At 42.9% G+C, this 24,083-nt stretch overlaps 1 protein-coding gene across 3 annotated transcripts in view; it reads left to right on the forward strand.

Moving 5' to 3' along the window:
- Nucleotides 1–24,083, forward strand: part of JARID2 (jumonji and AT-rich interaction domain containing 2) — a 666,167-nt gene that overhangs the window by 455,558 nt on the left and 186,526 nt on the right. For all 3 annotated transcript variants that reach the window (XM_078687918.1, XM_078687917.1, XM_078687919.1), the window contains exon 7: nt 13,800–14,814. In XM_078687918.1, the coding sequence (XP_078544044.1) occupies nt 13,800–14,814 (1,015 nt within the window). The remainder of the gene's footprint in view (nt 1–13,799; nt 14,815–24,083) is intronic.

A 24,083-nucleotide genomic window follows, 5' to 3' on the forward strand; every position in this document is an offset into this window, starting at 1 on the left:
CCCAGTGGGCGTGGACTGCTGCACTTCCTGCACACAGCCTGCTGGTATACGTAGTGCCTTACTGTAGTCCTCGAGTGAGTCTGTTTGACATTGCGTTTATGATAGTCCATAATCACCAAAGTGGGTTGGTGTGATGACCGCTCACACTGGGATGCACCTTAGAGCTTTCATCACTTCTTCCTGTCCAACTGTTAATTACCGCTGTTCAGTGTCACCATTGGTCCGCCTACTGCAACAGGGCTTCCTCCACGGCTGAGCTAGCCGTAACGAATCCAACAAAGCAAGTTGCCCACTCGAAGGAGCCCTCTCAGGTAGGTAAAAATGTCACGTTTATTTGATGAAAGCTGCAACACAGGGGTCAGTATCCGGATTACAACAGGTGCTTAAAATTGTTTGGCGTTGTAACGAGAACATGCCTGTGAAAAAGTGCTTGGTAGCACGAAACGCTTTGGCATACAGAGATGTTGTTTTGAGATGTACTGACCGCTGTATTGCAGCTTTCATCGAATAAACGTGACATTTTTATCCACCTGAGTGGGCAACTTGCTTTGTTGGATATAGATATATATATATATATCACCTCTATCTAAATCTGAATATTTAGAAAGCACTGGATAAACATTAATGAAAGAGCATGTCATATTTAAATGAGTAATGTTCATGTTTTTTATTCATTGGTTTGTCCTCACTCTTCTCACCGTTGTGAAACTGCAAATGGAATACTTGAAAAATAGTTCAATGAGTTTAACATTCGTTTCTTGAAAAAGCATTGATCCACAGGAAGGGTCTGAGTTTGTATCCTAGCAAAGCCCTTTCAACCATCAGTCCTTCAGGCGGTCGGTCGTAAATTGAGCACTGCAAACCTGGAATGAATAACATCTGCTGTTTAAATCGCATGAAGAGCTAGATATGACAAAAGTTATCAAAACTAGTTGCGCCCAACAGCAAGGTGGATGAAGAAGGGGAGGCTGGCTGCTGAAGACCGCAAGGGTGGTTGTCACCTGTTAAAGGCAGGGTGAGCTGAGAGGTAGGCACATGTGTAGTTACATAAGCAGTAGATAGCAAATGGCGCCTTTTCTCCTGTTCACGTCTGTGATCAAACTTCTACCGTGACTGGAGGGGTGCCTAGACTGCAAACATGCTATTGGAAGTCATTCACTTCCCCCACCACCCCACATTAAAGGTCTACTTGAATACCCCAGCCTTCCTGTAATTGGAGAATCCTTGTGGGAGCTGCCTATTACAGTGCTGTATAAGGCCTAATACCACCCTGCGTTCTCTACCGCCTACCTGCCGCCACACTGTGTGCCATTTGTACTACTTCCACTTCTCGTACAAAGGACACCCTGGGGCTGGTTGTGCTGAATATGTGATCCAACCTGGATAAAGCAAATGCAAAGCCCACACCCCTCGTTTGCAAAGTGATTGCATCGTGCACTGTAATTAATATTCTCTTTCAAATGCATGCTTGCTCCAGAAGTGGGTGCATATATGGTAATACAGAGTGGGGCTTGTGGTCCTTCGTTAATACGAGCTTGCAGCCTCTGCAAAGGGAGCGTTTTTGGTGGTTGGCCTCTTGACTCTGTAGACTTAAAGCTTGCTTGCATTGTACTGTATGCTGCAAATATACCGTCTGCAGATTGAGCATTTTGAAATGTGCCCAACTAATAGTCAGACACATGTGTAGGCTTCAAACAGGACCGTCTTTTGGCATGGGCGAGCTCGGCCCAACCCACTGTGCCAATTTTAAGAGAGACACATAGAGCGATCTGCATTAAAGTCATGCAAAAAGCAGTGTCTCTCTTGCTTTGCTCTAGTGATGCATGTAAAGTTTTTTTTGTTTTGTTTTTTTACTCGCTGCAGGTGCTGTTTTTAAAATCCAACAAACTCCCCTACCTTCCCAGCTCAATGTCCCGCCTTAATGCCTAACACCAAAAATCTCCCGTTCACCCCAAACAAGCAACTTGACCCCAGCGTGACAGAGCCAACAGCGAGTCACTCGGGTGAGCTCATGGGGTGTGTAGATGGTTGTGTTCTGAGGCCAGTCACTGCTATGATGTAATCAGCCAAAAACTAATGTGTGAACACCAAACGCTTCATTGCTGCCTAATTGTGTTCACTAGCAGCAGTAAAGGCGCTAAACTTCTTTGCACCCAGGGTGCTGTCCTAGCAAAGAGCAACTCTGTCTTCAAGGCTAGAGGCTTGGAGCAGAACTAGTTTAGTGTCTTCAGGAGGTAGCAGTATTTCCCTTGGAAGCTTTAGTCAACACAGCTAGTGCCATGCTATCCTGAGCCGGGTGAGGCGCACTGAATAGCTGCTGCTAGCCACCACTGCAAGAACTGAACTACCACCTTTATCACTACACAATGGCTGCCGACTCCACCTACCCTCACAATCGGGATGGTGAAGTAGTGCCTTTAGGGACAGATATGTACCATGGCAAACTGTGCGTTGTCCTAAATAAAAGTTGTTTTATTCTATGGCTGTGGGTTCTCGCATAACTCTGTGCTGAGTAACTATCTCTCAACCAAGAGTACCTACTGTCAAAGTACCTCTGGTAGACAATCTTCTTCTGTAAACACAACCTTATCTTCACAAACAGGAGAAAAGTATGTGAGGTGTGACAATTGGGAGGAATCAAACGCTTTGATTATTTCCAGGTATGCATATATTCTTGACTGGGTTCTTCCACTTGCACAACCTTGTTGTCCCGAGCTGTGGCATCCGCCCGTGCCCTCATGTAAATATACTTTGATGCTATGCTCTAATACTGTGTCTGGAGCTGCACGGCCATTATAAACGTGTATCCTCTTCTTGCTGTGAGGTCGGACTTGTATAGCCCAGGAAGAAATCGCTTGATAACTGCAGAGCGCTGTCCAGCTGAGGAAACAAGCTTTTTTTTCTCCTGAATTGTCATTTAAAAAAATGTGTTCTTTTAACTGAAATACAGCTTTTCCCAAGTGTCCTTACTGTATCTATTTTCTATGTGGGGGGACAAAGCTAGTGATTCAGTGTTTCAGATGTCACAACCGCTCTTCTTCTCAGATGTTTGAGTCAACAAACGTATGTTAGTTGGCATACTTTAATGAATTGAATGTGTTCAAAATATACACTTTTGGTTGCCACTTAATGTCCACATTCCAATTAGGCCAGATAATGATGGCTTCAAATAAAATAACCTATACTGCAAGTAAGCTAGCTTGATTAATTAGTTTGCAAAAGAGACTTTTGCAATCTTCTTGCCAGAGGCTCAAATCTTCCTTGTCAAGCCAGCCTTTTTATACCTCCATGGTATATCGAGTGTCTTTAAATTGGTTTATGGTGACCCCTGTTAACACTTCTCGATGGGTCCAAAGTAAGTAAAAATGAAAATGCATTTATGTAGCGCTTCTACTGCTGCCGAGGAGTTGAAGTCTTTACGCCGGGCAGCATGCTCCTCTGGAACCTATGGTAATTGGTTACTTCAGTGTTAGTGGTTCTTTTGGATTACCTGAGTTAGTCCAACATGACACAAGGCAGAAGAGGAAGCCCGCTTACCAACAGTGGAAATGTATGTTTGAGGCATATGAGCTGCAGATTACACACTGTGCATAGATCGCCACCTTGTGTTGGGCCCGGATGTTTGCAGTTTGTTGTTGTCCTGAAAAGTTCTTTGGAAGTCACAAGATAGGTGACTCCTCCTTTGGACCACATTGCGCATGGGCATCGGCTCCATCTTCAGATTGTTTTTTTCTGCCATCGGGCTCGGACGTGTTTCCTGCGCTCCGGTTTGGAACCGAATATTCTTTGGCGAGCAATCCTCTCCCAGTTCGACGGTATTGTTTCGATCGCGCTCCAAATCGTCGCAATTCTTCACCACTTTGAAGTCCTCAATTCCGGTCATCGACGAAGGCCTTCGGGCCTACCTAGGCCTTACTCTCTGGCTCATGGAAAGGACGCCATTCAAGAAGTGTCCTCGATGTGGGTTGAAGTTTCCCCACACCGATCTACATGAGGTGTGCAACCTTTGCCTCTCACCGGAGCACAAGGCCAAACACTGTTCCGCTTGTGCCTCTTTCCGCTCCAAGAAGACGATTCGGGACCGACGAGCTCGAAGAACAATGGCTCGCTCGTCAGCTTCGATCCCCGACGACATCTTTGAAGAGGGCATCGACGTGCCAGAACACCAGCACGCCGAAGAAAGTGCCAGCTCCTCTGATGCCGAAGACTCAGACGTCGAAGACATCACTCCAGCTCAACCGGTCGTAAGTAAGACTGTCGACCCCAACCCTTCCTCGACACCCTCAAAAAAGGCTTTGGTCACACCCTCATCTTCGGCCCGGGTGCACACCGAGAGACTGCTTCCCACGCCCTGCCTTCGGGCCCGGCAAAGAAGCCAACTAAGCCTTCAGGCGGCTTGGGCTCGAGTCAGTCTATTCCCGGTGCCGATCCCATACCGACACCGAAGAAGAAGCCATCTTCCTCAACCACACCGACTGCTGCTCTGACACCTAAGCACTCTGCGCCGAAGACTGGCACCGGCTCATTGATGCCGAAACCGCACTCTGAGCCAAGTAAAAAAACGCCTAAAGGTCCCGATTCACATGCTTCGGAGCTGAAAAAACACCTGGAACCGAAAAAACACGTTCCGGTAAAATACATTTCAAAAGGTCACACTTCTAAACCAAAAGCCCCTAGACCAGCTACCGACTCGGTGCCGAAAAAACCTCCGGAACAGAACTTCAACGCCGAAGGATCTGCCCTACACAGAAGAACTTTTTACACCAGATCCTACTCAAAAAACTCTTGTAAAGGATCCTAAGACTGACCAACTAGATCTTAGTTCCAAGAAGAGACCACTAGAGGCGCCTGCACCTCCTCCTCCTCCTCCTCCAAAGAAGAGACATTGCAACCTCTCCATTAAGGGTCCCTTCTCCACCACCTCCCCATACTGTTCCTCCTCCTACACGTCCTCCACCACATCATTCGCCTACGCCATCCACTAATCCAGATGATGATGTAGAAACAGACTCTGATGACACAGGTGGGGGTGTACATGACCCAGCAGGGACCAATAGTCCCCCCTCAGTCACCTAATCCATGGGATGATTATAACACCCCTGATGGGCCTTACGTCCCACAAGACTATGCATATTCTTCCAGACCTTCCCCACCAGAGGACACTATAGGTTTTAACCTACTAGTCCAGAGAGCTGCCCAGTTCCATGGGGTTGACTTGCACACCGATACTGTGGAGGAAGATTTCCTATTAGACACTTTTGATAACACACAAAGGTCTACTGCCATTTTGCCAATGCTTAAAGGTGTCATCAAGCATGCAGCACAGGTCTTTAAAGATCCTGTCAGGGCTCAGGTCCTCAACCCTCGCATTGAGAAAAAATACAAAGCTGCCTCTACAGATCCAGTTTACATTAGAGGTCCAGCACCACTAGATTCTTTAGTAGTGTCTAATGCATGTAAACGTGCTAATTCACAAACATCAGGTGAGGCCTCACCGCCAGATAAAGAACCTAAGCTCCTTGACGCCTCTTGTAACATTTGGCGCATTACCAATACCCAAGCATTGTTGGCAACATATGACAGGGCACATTATGATGAACTGGAGTCCATAATGCAGCATCTACCAGACAAATATAAAAATAGGGCCAATGAACTCATACAAGAAGGTAAAAATATTACTAATACTTCAATTTGTTGTGCCCTAGATGCTGCAGATACCGCCTCAAGGGCAATCGATACCATTACCCTTCTGCGTAGACATGCCGCTCCTTGACGCCTCTTGTAACATTTGGCGCATTACCAATACCCAAGCATTGTTGGCAACATATGACAGGGCACATTATGATGAACTGGAGTCCATAATGCAGCATCTACCAGACAAATATAAAAATAGGGCCAATGAACTCATACAAGAAGGTAAAAATATTACTAATACTTCCATTTGTTGTGCCCTAGATGCTGCAGATACCGCCTCAAGGGCAATCGATACCATTACCCTTCTGCGTAGACATGCCGGACTACGTATTTCAGGTTTTAAACATGAGGTACAAAATTCCATCCTTAATCAGCCATTTGATGAGACATTTATTTGGGTAGTCAGACAAAATATCGAAATTAAAATATCGATATACAATAATATCGATGTTTTAATATCGATGGTATAGAATATCGATGTGCCATAATATCGACAGACAGAATATCGAGATTAAGGTATGTATGTTAGTAATATCGAAATTTTGTTGTTTAGTGTTATGTATTTTATTTTGTTGTTTATATGTTTGCTAAATATGTTTAGAAATGTATGTTTGAAAATTAGTAATTTTGTTAACATTTTGCGTTTTAGTATTAGAGCGGGTTGTGGGTTTATAGGGGAATAGGGTGGGAAGTAATTTAATAATAATTAATTAATTAATATATGTTTGTAAATATTTTTAATTAATTGGTAATTAATTAATAATAATTAATTAATTAATATATGTTTGTAAATATTTTTAAATAATAATTAATTGGTAATTAATTAATATTAATTAGTTAATTAATTAATATAAATTTTTACATATTTTGTATTTAATAATTAATTGGTAATTAATATTAATTAGGTAATTAATAAATATAATTTTGTACATATTTTTAATTATTAATTAATTGGTAATTATTATTAATTAGTTAATTACATTAATTAGATTAATTTTTTAATATATATAATTTTTTTTATTGTTACTTAATTATTTGGGAAAAATTAATATTAATTAGTAAATTAAATTAATTATAGCTAATGTGCTAATATATTTACTTTATTGTTAATTAATAATTAATTGGTAACTAAATAATGTTAATTAATTTTGGGTAAAGGAGTATTTTTAGGGTTCAGGGTCAGTTTTCAGTTCTTGGGTAAAGGGGTATTTTTGGGGTTCAGGGCCAGTTTTCAGTTCTTGGCTAAAGGGGTATTTTTAGGGTTCAGGGTCAGTTTTCAGTTCTTGGGTAAAGGGGTATTTTTGGGGTTCAGGGTCAGTTTTCAGTTTTTGGGTAAAGGGGTATTTTTAGGGTTCAGGGTCAGTTTTGGGTTTTTGGGGTACAGGGGTATTTTTAGGGTTCAGGGTCAGTTTTGGGTTTTTGGGGTACAGGCGTAAAGGGTAAAAATAAAATAAATTAAAATTTAATTTAAATCAATTAAATGAAATTAAAAAAAATAAAATTACATTAAATTATTAAATTTTTAATTTATTTTAAATGTATATGTATTACTTTTAATTTTTTAATTATGTTTTAATGTTTTTATTAATATTTGTTAAATTATATGTATTTTAACATTATTTTTACATTATTATTAATACATTTAAAAAAACGATATTTTTAATTTCGATATTTTTTTACTACGATATTATTTTTGGGATATTTTTGTACTTACCTTTATGAAGATAGGATCCCGATATTATTGTCCTCTATTTTTGTTGCGATATTTTTGTATTGCGATATTTTTGTGGTCGATATTATGTCATACATTCATTTATTTGGCCCAAATGTTGATGTGTCTTTAGAAAAAATTTAAAAAGACACCGACACAGCAAAATCTATGGTAGCCTTGCAGCAGCAAGCTCCCAGACATTCTTTTTGTCGCTCCTCATATAGAGGCAACACAAGAGGCTACTCCGAAAGCCCCTCCACTTCTTACAAGACCCCTAGCCAATCCACATTCACTAGGGGCTACCAAAGAGGGGGTTACAGGGGTAACAACAACAAAGGCAGAGGCAAAACCAACAACTCCCGCTCTGCCTCAACCCCTACCCGATGACTTCCCCCCCCACCCCCCCCCCCCAACATTCCACTCCTGTGGGGGGAATACTGCAACAATTCCTTCGTTCCTGGAACAACATCACATCAGACAGGTGGGTGCGACAAATTATTCAATCAGGTTACTGTCTAGAACTAAAATCTACCCCCCCCCCCAACATACCACCCAAACAGCGTCCAATGTCACAAGAACATCTATCACTGTTAAAGCAAGAAGTAATATCTTTGCTACAAAAAAGTGGACGGCTCTCTAAGGCCTATTCTACACCTCAGACCGCTAACCATATACATACAGTCAGACCATTTCCAACAAGTCCTTCCTATCCTGTTACAAAACGACTTCCTTGCTACTCTAGATCTCAAGGACGCATACTTCCACATTCCCATTCACAAGGCTCACAGGAAGTATCTCAGATTTGTAATAGACGGGCAGCGCTATCAATTCAAAGTACTCCCATTCGGAGTCACAACAGCACCAAGGGTATTCACCAAGTGCCTAGCAGTAGTGGCAGCACATTTACGAAGATAGCACATCCACGTCTTCCCGTACCTCGACGACTCACTCATAAAGGCCAGTTCATACAACCAGTGTGTGGAACACACTCATACCACGATCCAACTGCTCCACAACTTGGGGTTCACAATAAACCACACCAAGTCTCATCTGCAACCATCCAAAGTACAACAGTACCTCAGTGCCACAATAAACACCTCAACAGCACTAGCTTATCCCACTCCAGCAAGGATAGCCAGCATGCAAACTCTTCTCACAAAGTTTCAGCCACAACACTCCCTTCCAGCACGGGTGTTCATGCAGCTCGTAGGGATGATGGCCTCTTGAATTTTCATAGTCCCCCATGCAAGACTTCAAATGCGTCCTCTATAAGCATGGGCGGATTTTGCGGATCCACGATTCACGAATTTGCGGATTCACGGATCGTGGATCCGCAAAATCCGCGGATTTAGCGGATCGGCGGATTTGGGGGCGTGGCTTCCATGCCAGGAGTGGACCATCGTGCCAGATTGAACCCTGCCCTTCGTATTTATTCAAGAAGACGCCACCGTTTTGTGCCATACCTCTACTCAACTGGAGTACTTTCTACTGGATGATCAGTAAGTGCTACCTCGTTGGGTAAATGTATAGTGCTTTTACTACACTACAGCTGCTTAAAGTGGCAGAGAGTTGTCTACAGCGGCCAGGTGTGTGGTACTATGCAATCTCGCCGAAGGGCGCAGGGGTCCCTTGAGTGATCTGCCCATCATAGTGGGTAAATGGCGGGAAGACGGTGCACACCGCGAGTGTGTGGGCGGGGCCAAACGGACGGCGCTTCCATGCGAGTGCACATGGCTCTTGTGTGTATACAAGGTCAGAGACTGATCAGAGCAGCAGATGTAGAGACAGAAGCCCCTGGCCACATAACAGCACGGGGATTGCGCTCGTGAAGGTCAAAGATGCAAAGGCCTTTGTCCAGCGTCACAGCTGATTTTCGACGGTATATTTGGGAAGAAGGCACACCTGCCCAGCCTCCACAACGGTATAATTCCATTCCTGGTCTGTAGTAATTAATTTACGATGGCCCCGGCAAGCTGCCAGCGCCATCCTAAGATCGTTACAAAATTAGCTTCAACAGGAAGCTCTAATAGATTAAATAAAGCAGGCGCTCGATGACCTGCTTTATCTTATTTATTAGAGCTTCCTGTTGAAGCTAATTTAGTAGCTATCTTAGGATGGCGCTGGCAGCTTGCCGGCGCCATCGTAAATTAGTTACAACAGACCAGGAATGGTTGAACTTTTGCCCCCGGAATCCGCCGCTCGCGGATTGCGAATTTTCGGCAAATTCGCGAGAGTTCGCGGATCGCGAATTTACCGAAAATTCGCAAAATCCGCGATCGGAGCGGATTTAGCGCTCATGCTTAGTCCTCTACAAGAGTGCTTAGCACGTCAATGGAACCAGGCTCAAGGTCAATTAACAGACCTATTGTTGGTAGACGGTCTGACTCATCGCTCTCTGCAGTGGTGGAACACCAAAAACCTTTCCAAAGGGCGACCGTTCCTAGAGCCGGTTCCCCAAATAGTCTTGACAGCGGACGCATCGCTCTCCTGCTGGGGAGCCCACCTACTGCAACACACCATGCAAGACAGGTGGACACCACAATAAAAGTTACTCCATATCAATCTCCTGGAGTTACTAGCCATATTCCTAGCACTGAAAGCTTTACAAAAACAAGTATCAAACAAAGCTGTGTTAGTCCACACGGACAACATGACAGCCATGTATTACATACAGAAACAGGGCGGAACACACTCCATGCAAATTTCTCAACTAGCTCAGGACATATGGCGATGGGTTATACCTCAAGACATATTCCTTCTAGCCCAACATGTTCCAGGAGTACAAAATACCATAGCAGATCTGTTAAGTCGTCAAACACAACAAACCCACGAGTGGGAACTTCATACGCAAGTTCAACCATTCTTTCAGATGTGGGGACAACCTCAGATAGCCTCTTTGCCACTCACGAAAACGCCAAATTCCCAAGCTTGGCCGCCAGATATCCACACCCACTGTCCAAAGGCAATGCGATATGGATGAACTGGTCAAACAGATTTGCGTACGCTTTTCCACCTCTACCACTCATGCCACTAGTAGTACGCAAACTACAGCAGCATTCTCTGACCCTCATCCTAGTTGCTCCAACGTGGGCCAGACAGCCGGGGTACACCAAACTGCTACAACTGTCTGTGGTACCGCACCAAAACTTATATCTGTCTCCACACCTTTTAACACAGACCATGGAGAGATCAGGCACTCGGAACCAGCTCAGCTCAACCTAGCGATTTGGCTCCTGAGGTCTTAGAATTTGGATATCTGAACCTTCCTCCAGACTGCATGAATGTCATTAAAGAAGCTAGACGCCCAACCACTAGAGCATGTTATGCAGCCAAGTGGAAACGCTTAGTAATATATTGTCACAACAATAATATTAATCCCTTAGACGTGTCTATTCAACACATCATAGGATACTTACTGCACCTACAAAGATGTAACTTAGCCTACACGTCTATTAGACTGCATCTTGCTGCAATAGCAGCAGATCTGCAAAACAGACAGCATCTATCTCTGTTCAGAGTGCCTGCTATTAAAGCCTTTGTGGAAGGTCTTAAGAGAAAAATTCCTCCCAGAGTGCCACCTTCACCTGTGTGGAATTTAAACATTGTTCTCACACGGCTAATGGGACCTCCCTTCGAACCATTACATAAATGTGAACTACAATTTTTAACATAGAAGGATGAGTTTCTAGTAGCTATTACTTCTCTGCAAAGAGTTAGTGAACTACAAGCACTAACCATTCAAGAACCCTTCTTGCAAATGCATCATAATAAGGTCGTTCTACGCACTAATCCAAAATTCCTGCCCAAAGTAACATTTTCCTTCCTTCATTCTTGTGGGTGGGAATCCAGACACTGAGATGAGAGGGTTTTTAATCTCAGTGATAACTTTGTTAGTATGGAGGTCATCGATTAGACTTCCTGAAACGCTGCCCTTTGTTAGTTGGGAGGGTTGGAGGGGTATTGCAGATTCTGTTGTGCAAGCTCAATGGGACCCTTAGGTGAGGCTCATGCTTTTGTCTGCCTTGATCGCTTGTCTTGATCTTGTTTTCTGGAATCACTCTCTCCATAGCCCCTTTGCTCAGTAGAGCGAGAACCTCATGCTGCAGAATACACACATACCGCTATTTTAAAAGTATGACTTTTTAATCAATATATTACAAATTTTCATTGCACCTCCATTTTTCCACAGTTGGTTCTATATACAGAGTGAGAAACCATGAGAGGAGTGCGCAGACCATTGTAGTTCCTCTTTGAAATTTGTATACTTATGATAGCTCTCCATTTGAGCCAAGGCTGGCTATTGGTTGGTGTTGAAATGAAAGTCCCCTTCATGACTTTGCCATCCTGCCCTGAAAACCGAGTACCCTGCCACATTCCAATGAGTACCCCCACAGGCCCCAAACAGAGGCCTCCTGGTGAATGTGGGCCTGCTATGAGCCCCCAAAGTCAGTTTCCAACAGCCGATCCGTGTCTGACAAACTGAGTCTGAAAGGCTGTCCGAATCCGACATTGTAATAAGTCAGACGGAAACGTGGTCCATAGACTATTCGCCCCCGACAGACTCTGTTCCTCCGAATGTCGGTCGGAAACAGAGTCGGAAGGACCGAACGGTTACCTAACATCCTAATCAGTTGGTCAGAAATGTTTCCGAGTTGGTCAGAAACGCGAGTTCCGACACGGATTCGGCAAAACCGAATTCCGTTCGGAGCCTTTCCGACCGAAATCGTAATGAGACCCTAAGTGTTTGCTGGCTGTTACACTGCAAGAGATAAACGGAACTCTAAAGGTGCACAGCCCATGCTTGCCTTTAAGATTCCATTAAACGATTTGGGGAGAAATCTGGGTGTGAAGTGATGCCTAGGGTCCTAACCTTCCACATAAAAAAGGCTTCTGGCACAGATTTCTGACATGTTGAACAGAGGCTCTGTTCCTGGAATTTTAAACACCATTTGATACCTGAAATAATTTAACAGGTTCTCTATCAAAAGGTTCCAGAGTTTTAATAGTTTTACTTGTCTGGTAAATTGTTTTGGTTGAGAATTTCTTGTCTGTTCACTTGTCATTTTGTGCCATTTGCTGATCATCCAAGAATGCATTGTTACTGTAGTAGTCAACGAATCAGAAGAAGCCTTTGTGCTAGCTGTTTGGAGGCGGCCTTGCTTTTAGTTTGTTCACTACTTTTTTGTAGTTATTTGTATAGCCCATATTGTGCAATTAGAACGCTCTTGCAGCACTGATATAGGGCATCATTTTCTAGTTTAAGCAACATCAACTACTGGACTAATTAGTACAAGAATAACTGTGTTAACATTATAAAGAGGCATGCCAATAGTTGCATCGAAATACTACATTTGTATGTACAATAATCCCACTTGGAAAATGCAGCAAACGCCAAAAAGATAGAACATCTACCCCGACTTGTCTAGAAACGATATATAGGTTAGCATTGTAAATGGGGAATTTCGGCAGTATTAGATTTTTGGTTGAACAGACTTGGGTGAATGCTGTATTCTTTTTGGGTTGAACAAGCACGTAACTAAACGCTTTTCGAAGTATCTGCCAGTAACGCCGTTGCAGAATCAGCCCGAAAATACTGTAGCCTCATGTTATGGGAAGCAGTGATTTTCAAGCTAATTGAAACTGAATAGCGAACTGACCTTTGAAGGCAGTCATTGGATACCTGCCTACTTTTGCTCTCAACCGCGCTGTTTGTTTCACGTTTAAGACGGTGATTGAACTGCCAAAACGTCCTTCGCTTTATGTCATGAAGATCTTTCTACTGTTGTAAATATTCCGACAGACCTCTCCTGTTCCCGTTGAAAAAATGCAGAACCAATCACTGTCTCTTTTCGGTTTGTGTGCGTGTCTAAAGCAGAAAATATTTGTAATGCCTGTTTTTTCCCTCCACGATTTCATTATGGAAATAGCATAATTCTGTGTTCCCTTGGAACCCATTTATTTGAATTAAATCAAGTTTAGACTTTCAGCTTGCTGCTTTGTATTTTTTTTTTTTTACGTACGTTTTTGGTGACACTTACGGAAAAACATGACAAATTTATCACATGAAAATAGGAAAGTGATAGTCAGATAAAAGTCCATAACAACCTCCCTCCCCGATTGGCCTCACGGCTCTATTAGTACACATCTCGTATCACATAATGCAGGAAAAACCTGCCACATTGTTAATTATTCGGGTGATTTAGCTGTGTAGTTGCAGAAATCGTCAACTTTCTCCAATCACCATGCCGATTTGTAGTTGTAGGTGTTTTCTTGCATGTGCTAAAGGCTGAAATGTTATGTAGTTTTCATCAACTAAACAGATATCATAGTTTGGATGTACATGTGAAGATGGTTTTCTTTTACAAACTAATTGCATTTGTCCTTTTATTCTCAGGTGTCTAAATTGAATGGAATCACTCGGATGTCCTCTACAAGCTCCAATGCAGCCAGTGCCAAAAAGACGAGAGATGTGAGACCTTCACCACCCAAAACTGTGAAGTACACTGCAACGGTGACTAGGGGAACAGTCACATACACCAAAGCCAAGAGAGAACTGGTCAAGGAAACCAAACCCAACCACATGAAACCCAGTTCCACTGTTAAACACATAATCTCAGGGAAAATCGAAAGTAGCAATGCAAAAACCCGCAAACAGGTGCTATCTCTTGCAGCGTCCAGAGTGATCTGTGCCGCTGTAAACTGTGTTAGGGTCAATGGTAAGTTCAATAAAAAGACCAACCCTGTGGAGGAGGGTAGGCAGTTAAGGGAGGGACTACGCAACTCTAAGCGACGACTGGAAGAGGCTACTTCCCCAGAAAAACAATCACCCCCCAAAAAAATGAAATCAGCTGTTGTCATGCCCGAGGTGAAAAGCAAGCCACTGGCAGCTGAAAAACTGGTCGTGAATGGCCACGTAAAAAAGGAAGGGTCCGAAAAAGTTTTGGAGAGGATTAGGCCGAAGAGGACAGTCGTAACGGAAAAGACCACACCTGTTAAACAAGCACATGGCAAGGCGGAAACCGAGGCCTGTGAAAATCACTCTACCTCACAGACAGATTCCTCGCACAAGACACACGACTCCGCAGTAAAGCAGGAAAAGAGCGGCAAATGTGGGTGGCCCGTCATGTGTGAAATACCCGTCCTGCGGCCTACCTCCAAGGAGTTTCACGACCCAGTAACTTTTATCGAGTCCATCCGATCTCAGTATGAAAAGTATGGTATGTGCAGGGTGATCCCCCCTTCCGACTGGAGGCCCGAGTGTAAACTGAACGATGAAATGCGCTTTGTGACACAGATTCAGCACATCCACAAGCTAGGCAGACGCTGGGGACCGAACGTGCAACTGCTGGCATGCATCAAGAAACACCTCAAATCTCAGGGCATTACGATGGAGGAGCTTCCAATGATAGGTGAGGTGATCGTGCGAGTGGTGGTGTTTGCATTCCATGACGACCCTAGCGCGTCCTCAAGGCTGCAGTTTTAGGGTATCAATTGCTGATCAGTGGATGCTACTGTTTTGCTCATATCTTTATATGGGCCTGGTGCTGTACAGGTGAATTTAGTACAAGTTGTCTCGAAGCAGATCATTTTTTTTTGCACAATAAGTTCTGTTGCTGTGTGGTGCTTTTCTTTGAAGTTTGTCTCTTATGTGCCATAAAATATTGTTTAAGTATGGTGTTTCACCATTTTTGTCAATGATTGTATTTATACTAAGATTATAGCCACAAATCCTTCGATGACGGGTTTCAACCATGCCAGACAGGATTAACCTGATGTAACGTAAGACTTGGTAAGGGTATGCCGATATAAAACATCCATTACTTTTCTCAGCAGCCATCAGTGCTGGGGTAAGTTGCTCAGTGAATTATTAATATATTGCAGTGCCTTTTAATGTCCCAAGGGGAATCTATTCATTCTTGTGGTAGTGCTGGGCCTGACTGTAACTTGCTATAGTAAAGGTGCTACTTTATGTTCTCCGTTACTCGTACTCTGTCCTTTATTTGTATTATGCCGCAGGCTTTCTACGCAGTACGATACTCATTGATTTCTCTTTTTAAGCCATACAGTTTATCAGTGTGTATTTTGGAAGAGTGAAGTGTCATAAATGTGATTTCCTACAGCAAAATGTTTGCATTCAGAGTAGGCAAGGCTTTCAGTATGAGATGGTGATGGTAAAAATGGAATTTAAACCTCTGTCCACTTTTCCGTGCTATCTGACAGTTTCTCAAGTTGACTGTCTATAAGATTTGTTAGACCCCTTGACCCCAGAGCTATTAGACTCTCTTCTGATTTTCTGGATCAGTTATGTAGCAGTTATGTTCCCTAAAAATATTTTGGGATCACAATTGTGATTGGCAAGCAAGGCTTGACACTGCCGCAGAAATGTTAGTAAACTTACCAAGCATAGTCTGCGTTGGATGCAAAGGCCACATGTAACAAAAGGACAGTATTTTAGGAATGTCAAAGTTGTACCCATTGCTTTACTAAATTATAACTTTCTGGGGCTCCAAGTTGTTCAACAGATCAAGTCATGAAGACCTGTAACATATTGTAAACTAAGTGTTGATTTGCAATGGCACTTGGAAGTCTACAGTAAATTGAACTCCTTAATGCCATGCTTTTAGTGTGGTAGAAAAATCTTAAGCTCTATTTATGACTTTAGTGGGCTAAAGTGCACGGTCCGTTTGCACTGCACTTGCCTAATAAATATGGGGCTTTGTGCAGCAAATGAACTGCCCCTTTAAGTTGCAATGTCTGTAAGATTACAGAAAATGGTTAGCCTTGAGAATTCAGTAAATGTGGAATTAATCTAGTGAGAATTGGGCTTACAGTATGCACTTGCCATTGGGTATGGAGATGCTCCTTACTAAAAACTGGAACTAGAAGAGGGGGGACTCAATTTACTAGCTCTCAATAAATAGCAAGGCCTACTCTGCTAAAATAGGCTGTTTAAAGTGTTACATTTTTATAAAATTTTACCTGTATTTGGGCTAGTGGTTTTGGTGAAAAAGTATGCATTTGTACAGTTGGGTCCCTAAAAATATATAGCTTCTAGTCCTGTGGCACCATCGTTTTTAATCATGAAATTGATATATGAGCTTTGTGCGCCTTTTCTAGCTAAAATTTCCAGTTACATAGAAGGCCTGTCCCTGACAGTCTGACATACAGTTGAAGTTATATTTTTTTGTGTTTTGGCAACACCAGCTTTGTCATTAGTCTGAACAAAAAACGTTTGATTTCGTGCGAGTTTTTTTTTATAATCAATAGGTATCTGTTTGGTTTTGGAATCAAAACACTGACAAGGAAATCAAAATAGCTGCGAAAATGTTTATGAAATCAGATGCTTAGAGTCTTGAGGTGGACGGGAAGGTTTCAGTTTTACAACTGCTCTTCCAAAGTGTCTAACTTTATTCTACAGATCCAAGTGAGAGAGCGAATCCGAGGCTGTGGATTAGAATATTGTAAAGTTAACAGCCTATACCACAGTTTATATTCCGCTGCCACTCCATTGTCTTTAAAGGAGCTGTCAACATTCCAGCATTCTAATATGCATTATAAGATGTACTGTTTTGGGCAGCACGTATTTATCCTTTATGTTTTTCTGTTAACCTTGCTTGAGCTTCGAGCTTCAAACTAAGATCTGTTCTCCCATAAAATATACTACGAGGGTAAAGCAGGGACCCGAAGAGAGCCAGCCTTAACGTTACACCAATATGGATACCAAATTTAAAAGAAAAAATATTCTAGTTAATCAAAATTAAGAGACCTCTACCCTGAAACTAGATCCGCTCCATCTCTTTTAGTCCCCTGGTGACTTGAGTTTCTGAGCAGGAGATGCATACCTTCGAAGTTGCCTTTAAATCCTGACTGAGAGGCTCTGCTCTTACTGCTCCCATCATATCCCCTTAAGATGACCTCTCTAGGGCCCAAGGCTGCTTTTTTCTATTCTCTCATGTATAATTATTAAAGGGAGGTAATAGTGCCTTCTGACAAGAGTAGGCCCTGTGGGGCAAAAGGTGGTTCTTTCCAAGCAGTATATGCTGAAAGCATGCCTCCCTCTCCACTGGCACATGTTAAAAAGTAAAATGTTCACTTAGTAATTTCTCTTCCAAAATGAATGGGGACTAGAATTAGTTTAAAAAAATTTAATAGAATTTCGACATGGAGGTGAAGGTTGGCCTTTGTCTCCCTAAAATGTGTGATTGTGTTTAAGGCTCCTGTAAGAAATAACCAACTGCTGCTTTATGTTGAAGCTTTAGTTTTGTTCATCCTGTCGGAACTAGTTCCCTCGAGGTGGAATCAAGCAGTCTTCCTGTCTCCACAAGGTAGACCGTAGGAGTCCGTCACCCCTATGGATCTGAGGTTACCTCAGTGTGCCTATTTAGGAACTCTTTAGTTTAATTACTTGCATGCTTTGTGTATTGCTTGATAAACCAAAAAGTGAAAGCTGGTAAGTTGTGATGAGAGAGCATGTTTGCTTGCTCAATGTCAATTTTGCATGCTTTTCATAGCCATGCTGATGCTTACCACGCAAATGACACAAAAAGGGGGACAAAGGAAATCGGGAAATGCACAGGGATATGTCCTCTAGGACAGGCAATATCCCAGACCTTGAGCCTCAATGTCCATATGTTGAGTACAGTTTTCTGGGACTTCCTGTGAATACGACAGTTAGAAGGTCATAACGGCCTCACTGTCTACCTACGATACTGGAGCAATCATGGCGAGCGCCAACTATCGCCAGACGTTTTTGGCCTGGAATGACATCGATAGTGATAGTTTAGAATCACTCTTGATTACTTCCAACCCACTCCTTTCACAGGACCCTAACACTGCCATCACTCAATTTAATGAATGGGTGGCCTCTGCGACTTCTACTTTGGTTCAGGCAAAACAGTGTTCTCGTAATAGATCATCCCCGTCAGCCCCCTGGTACTCCGAGACCTTAAGGACACAAAGACAGTTGTGTCGGAGGAACGAAAGGCACTGGCGCAGACACTACTCCGAAGAGGCCAAAACCACATATAAAGAAACGGTGACCAAATATAAACATATGATTTTGGAGGCTAAGAAGAAGTTCTTCTGTGAGAGAATAGAACTTTCTAAAAACTCCAACAAGGCCTTGTTTGAGACCACCAAACAGTTAGCAGGTTGTTTGCCCAGTTTACAACCCCCCCCCTCCCAATTACTTTGTGATGCGCTGGCAAACTTCTTTTATAACAAAGTTAACGATATTTATGCAGCCTTTGCTATTGGTGTAAAAAATTCTCCTAAAACCTCCCCTGAGCCGGTCAGTATCCCCAGGACTAGCCCCTCGCTCTCTCAGTTCAAGGAGGTCTCTACTGCTCAGATCAGGGATATCATGGCTTCCATTAAAACAGGCTCCGCCCTCGATCCCTGCCCCTTTAAAGTATTATCCCCAGTCATTGAAGTAGTTCTCCCAGCCATTACTAACATCTGTAACATCCTGATCAACACAGGCATTTATCCATTAGACTTGAAAAAAACTCTATTAAAACCTTTATTGAAAAAACCTAACCTTGATAGGGATTTACTTAAGAGCTACCGACCCATCGCCAGCCTCCCAGTTTTGGCAAAGATCGTCGAAAAGGCTTTGAATTCCCAACTTTCAGCCTTTATAGAAGCACACCACCTACTGGATGATTCCCAGTTTGGTTTCCGCCAACACCATGGGACGGAGACGACCCTAATCAAGGCTACGGAGGATATAAGAGTTATTCGGGATGCTGGGGGAACAGCGGTCTTGATGCTGCTGGACCTGTCAGCAGCCTTCGACACGGTCGATCATACCATCTTGATCGACCGTGTCGAAGGCATGGGTGTTCAGCAAAGGGCTAAGACTCTCCTGGCCTCCTTTTTGGCAGAAAGAACCCAGGTAGTTACTATAGGACCCTTTCAGTCCTCCACCCTATCACTGCCATGTGGAGTACCACAAGGCTCATCCCTGAGTCCGACACTCTTTAATATATATGTGTCGGACCTTGCCAATACTATCCGAACTCATGGGATGAGCCTTACATCCTACGCTGATGACACCCAGCTGGTCCTGGCCATCAGAAATGACGCCCACAAAATCGCTGATGATTTCAATCTGGGCATGCAGGCAATAGGGAATTGGATGGCTTCCAATTGCCTGAAATTGAATTCCGATAAGTCCGAGGTGGTTATCTTCGGAAATCTAACCCCGGAATGGTCCTCTCGCTGGTGGCCACTGTCAATGGGTCATCCCCCCACACCAGTTAGCAAGGTGAGGAACTTGGGAGTCATGTTTGATGACCGTCTCACTTTCCTCCCTCATGCTAACCAGATTACCTCCTCGGCATTCTACAAGTTGCGACTTATAAAGAAAATTCTCCCATTTCTTCCGGCTTCAGCAGGCAAAACCTTGATCACGTCCCTGGTTCTGTCCACCTTGGATTACTGCAATGCTCTTTTCCTGAATACACAAGAAAGAGTTCTCAACAAAATGCAAGCTATTCAAAACGCCGCTGCCAGACTCCTGGGTGATGTTCCCAAGTTTCAATCAGTGTCGGGAACCATCAGAGAACTCCACTGGCTTTCCATCAGGAATAGAATAAAATTCAAAACTCTTTGCATTGTCTATAAGCCTTTGCATAACCAGGGACCAGCCTTTCTCATTCAACAACTCATTCCCTACCGTCCCATCCGGTCCCTGCGATCCTCCAATCTGCACGAGTTGGTGGTACCTCGCAACAAACTGGTCTCTTGGGGTGACAGAAGATTCCTTGTGTCAGCACCTAAGCTTTGGAATACTTTGCCACCAGCCATTAAAAATAGTCCATCTCTCTTGTCCTTTCGAAAGCACCTTAAAACCTGGCTTTTTAATCAATGATCCCTCTTCCCATCATGGTTGAGTACAGCAGATACTTAGCGCCGAGATGCCCACTGGCCTTCGTTCGCGCTCTACAAGTGTTATAAATGAATAAGGTGGCCTGCTTCATCACCAGGACCAATAGGAAGTGGGGAGCATGAATCCAATAAAGAATCACAATCAGAACAAAAAACTACAAATAATATCAAATACTTTCTATTGCATTTACTTGTATTCTCAGCAGTCTTGGGCAGTCATACTAAACTTGAAACATGTCGTGATATACCACCATTATATATCTTCCCAAATCATCATTGAACATAGTTATCACTATAATTGTTAAATATCGTACTACACATGTAAAACCTGAGGAAATTATCTCAACTTCCATTAATGTTGTGTTTTATACAGGTAATATACCAATTGCTTGAAACTATATACTTGGCAAATCATTCCTGCAAATGTCACAATGCTGCAAATGCCTGCCAGTGCCAATACGTGTTTCACGGTTGTTCTGCTGCTTCTTGAGTGCTGCAGGAAATACTATCATTTTTTATCACTTGATAATATATCGCTACACCAGTAGTATATAATGTTGTACATTTTATACTAATGTGTCCTATTTACATGTCCTCGTTATTAAAACATAAAAAAACAAGCTATTGATGAGATAAACATTCTAATGAATGCTCCAGAGTTGTAATACAGTATAATATACTCTGGTAATAGAACAGTATGAGATAATAAACAAATAGTGGTACATATGATCCAAACTCGATAGCCATAGAGATGCGTTTAAAGGAGGGGTAATAGGTAGACCGAGCGTCCTAGTTAGAATTTATTCGAAAAAATCTGTAATGCCATCAAACTTAAAATTACTTCAAAATTCCCTACGAGTCTTACCAAACTCCAGTCCAATCTCACTTTAAAAAAAAAAAGAATACCATCCACATGTTGCTTTTCAGTAGATACAGGATTTCCGTCCAACCTGGTACTGGTCTGATAGATCCAGGTGCAAGCTACAACCTTGGAAGTGAGTTAACAAAATTGTGAATATATGATCCTGTTTGTGGATCCATGTATTTTCATTGTCTCTTAACTGTCGGTATATGTTGCTTGTTTTGTTTTTTATTATGTTTTATTTTATTGTATTCTTGAAGATTATATGCATTGCTTATATGGTTGTATATTACACCCGAATAAAAGCGTATGAAACTGAAACTGGAAGTGAGCTCAAAAGATGTATTTTTTTTTTTTTTACTATTCGAATAGTCACGAGTGCTTCTGAATAGATTAAGAGGCAGTGGTGGTATGTGACTGGATGAGCATAGGGGGATGGTAGATGAGTATAAAACTACCTCTTGGTATATGTCAGAAATCTTTATCCTAGGACCTCAAAAGGTAGGACAAAAATCAGTGGTGGTTAATTCAACCAAATTTAAGAGACGGGAATGAAATCCAGGCAGGGACCCAAACCGACCACTCAGCTCCTTAAAAACCTCAATAGTAAGATTAGGCACAAGATAAACTACATCTGGGATGACAAGCTGACTTGCCTTCGAAGACAGTAGCTACTGGATCTACAGTTCTTGATTTTTCTCACTTTAATTTAGTTTAGTTTTACTACTTCAATGCAGAGAGTGTCACTGACCTTGAAGAAAGCCCCTACCTACACCTCCTTATAGAGTATTATAGGGCGAAACATGTTGGCCTCTCAAAAAGCATCAAATTAACCCCCATTTAATTGAAGCCTACCATTTGAGGACTAGAATAAAGTTTTCTGATGTCTACCAAGCAGTAGTTTTATACTTGCCCACATCTTGTTTGCTCATCCAGGCGCTCACAACCACAGTCTCTTCTCATCTATTCAGAGGCACCCATGACTAGCCTGGCATACAAAATACACCTCTTGAGCTCCTTTCTATAAGGTTGTAGCTCACACCTGGATCTAACAGACTGGTGCTAGGAGGGGTCTATTGATAAGCCTGCGACGGAAGTCGTAACACAGGACATTGTAGTTTCCCCCGGATTCTCAAGCGTAAAATCAACTGTTAGCAAAAAAGTCGCAGAGACAGCCCGCCTGTCACTTAGGAAGGCGGCAAGAAGGGCATACCATCGGCACCCACAAGGCACTACTCATGCCCAAATAGCAGTAAACGGGCATTGATCACCGACTTCCTAAAAGTGGCTACAAAAACAGCCAAAAATAACCAGGAATGCGACGACCCTACACAACTCAAACATTTTCAAGACACCAGTCTTAGCATTGATACCATTGACGGCCTAAGTGAAGCCGATACGAATATCTTTCAAGATAAGTGCATCAAAAGTGGCGACAACGAAAAAGCAGAACTCTGGGTAACTGGACCAGATCTGGATCACGCATTAAAAGGCGAAGCCCTTGGCCCCCAAATCCCAAAAATTAAACCCCTTTTGGAAGGTGGTCACACCCACAAAGTCAATACCATAAAAGCACAAATACACCATCATCCGCTTATCCGAGAACCGCAGCCGAAGGGGCAACAACAACTGTTACTCAGCCACAATGGTCTTTACGGTAACAAAGAAGCCATCTTAATACATCAGATAAGTACGGGCATTCTAAGCCCTTTCGGAAATACACACACGCTGCAGCTGGCACTACTCACAGACGACCCTGTCAAAGCAAAAACCAACAAGCAAGACCAATCAGCCTCGCTACATTACTTATCGGATTCTGTCCATCGAAGCAGTAGAAAATCAACACCCTCTAGGCAACTTGACGACTCATTTCTTAGTTTAAAAAATCTCAAATTCTCCCACGGTGGCGTAGTCGCAAAACAGGGAGAAAATATACGAAATTCCAGCCTCTCCGGACCTCTTGTCCCCAGAGCATTCACCTACACAGGTACAGGCAGCCAGCTCACCGCCCTCAGCAGTCTGGCCCCATTTGTTAAACCCTTTGGACACCATCGGTAAAGCCATGACTTATCACGCAGACAAGTTAGATGCCCAAGTGGATCTGTTAAACATCTTAGCTATCCACGTTCAGGGGGTGGAACAAAAGCTGCAAAACCTTAATGAAATGATAGAGAGGGTGCAGCAAGATCGAGAAACAAGTTACCTAATAAGCCATTGCCATTGCACGCAAATAATAGATCAACTAGCCGTAGTTCCAAACTTAATTTCCGAACTACTGGGGGTCGCCCGGGACACTTCAACACAGACTAATCCACCAACTAAGAAATTCAAAGTAACCCAGCAGGAAATGGATCAGGTTCATCCGAGTCCCCCAAAAGAGCACAACGTAAAAGCTGGGGGTCCTAACAGTGCCTTAACACCCGAAAGCACAAAAACATTACAATCGAAAACAGTTACGGACAACACAGGCGTCTCGATTAGTCCATCAGTTGACCATCGCAATGAGCTACTCGCAAAAGAAGCACATATTAAAGCTCCACTATCGAAGCAGGAGAGAAAACGCCTAAGAAAGGCTAGAAAGGGAAAACAAACAAGACATGCACCAAGCGTAACCGGCACCACGACGGAGCCAAATGTGACCCAAAGTGAAGACGACACACCAATAATGAATACTGAGAAAGCAAGCCTTGAGGTCAACCCGACCCCATGTACTAATAAGATTACCACCGCAACAATTCAAAAGCAACCAACAACGGAACGTTTGCAGCCAGCAAACGTATACAGCATATTCAAACCTGCGGAAAAGAAAGAGAGTCGGCATATAACATCTCAGCCCACTCAAACCTTAAAAAGAACTCCCAGACGCAACACGATAGAATCCGTTATAACCAGCTTAAATGACGTAAATTGGCCCAATGAGGGAGT

Source organism: Lissotriton helveticus, chromosome 4_1 (assembly GCF_964261635.1).
Source record: "Lissotriton helveticus chromosome 4_1, aLisHel1.1, whole genome shotgun sequence".
Lineage (NCBI taxonomy): Eukaryota > Metazoa > Chordata > Amphibia > Caudata > Salamandridae > Lissotriton > Lissotriton helveticus.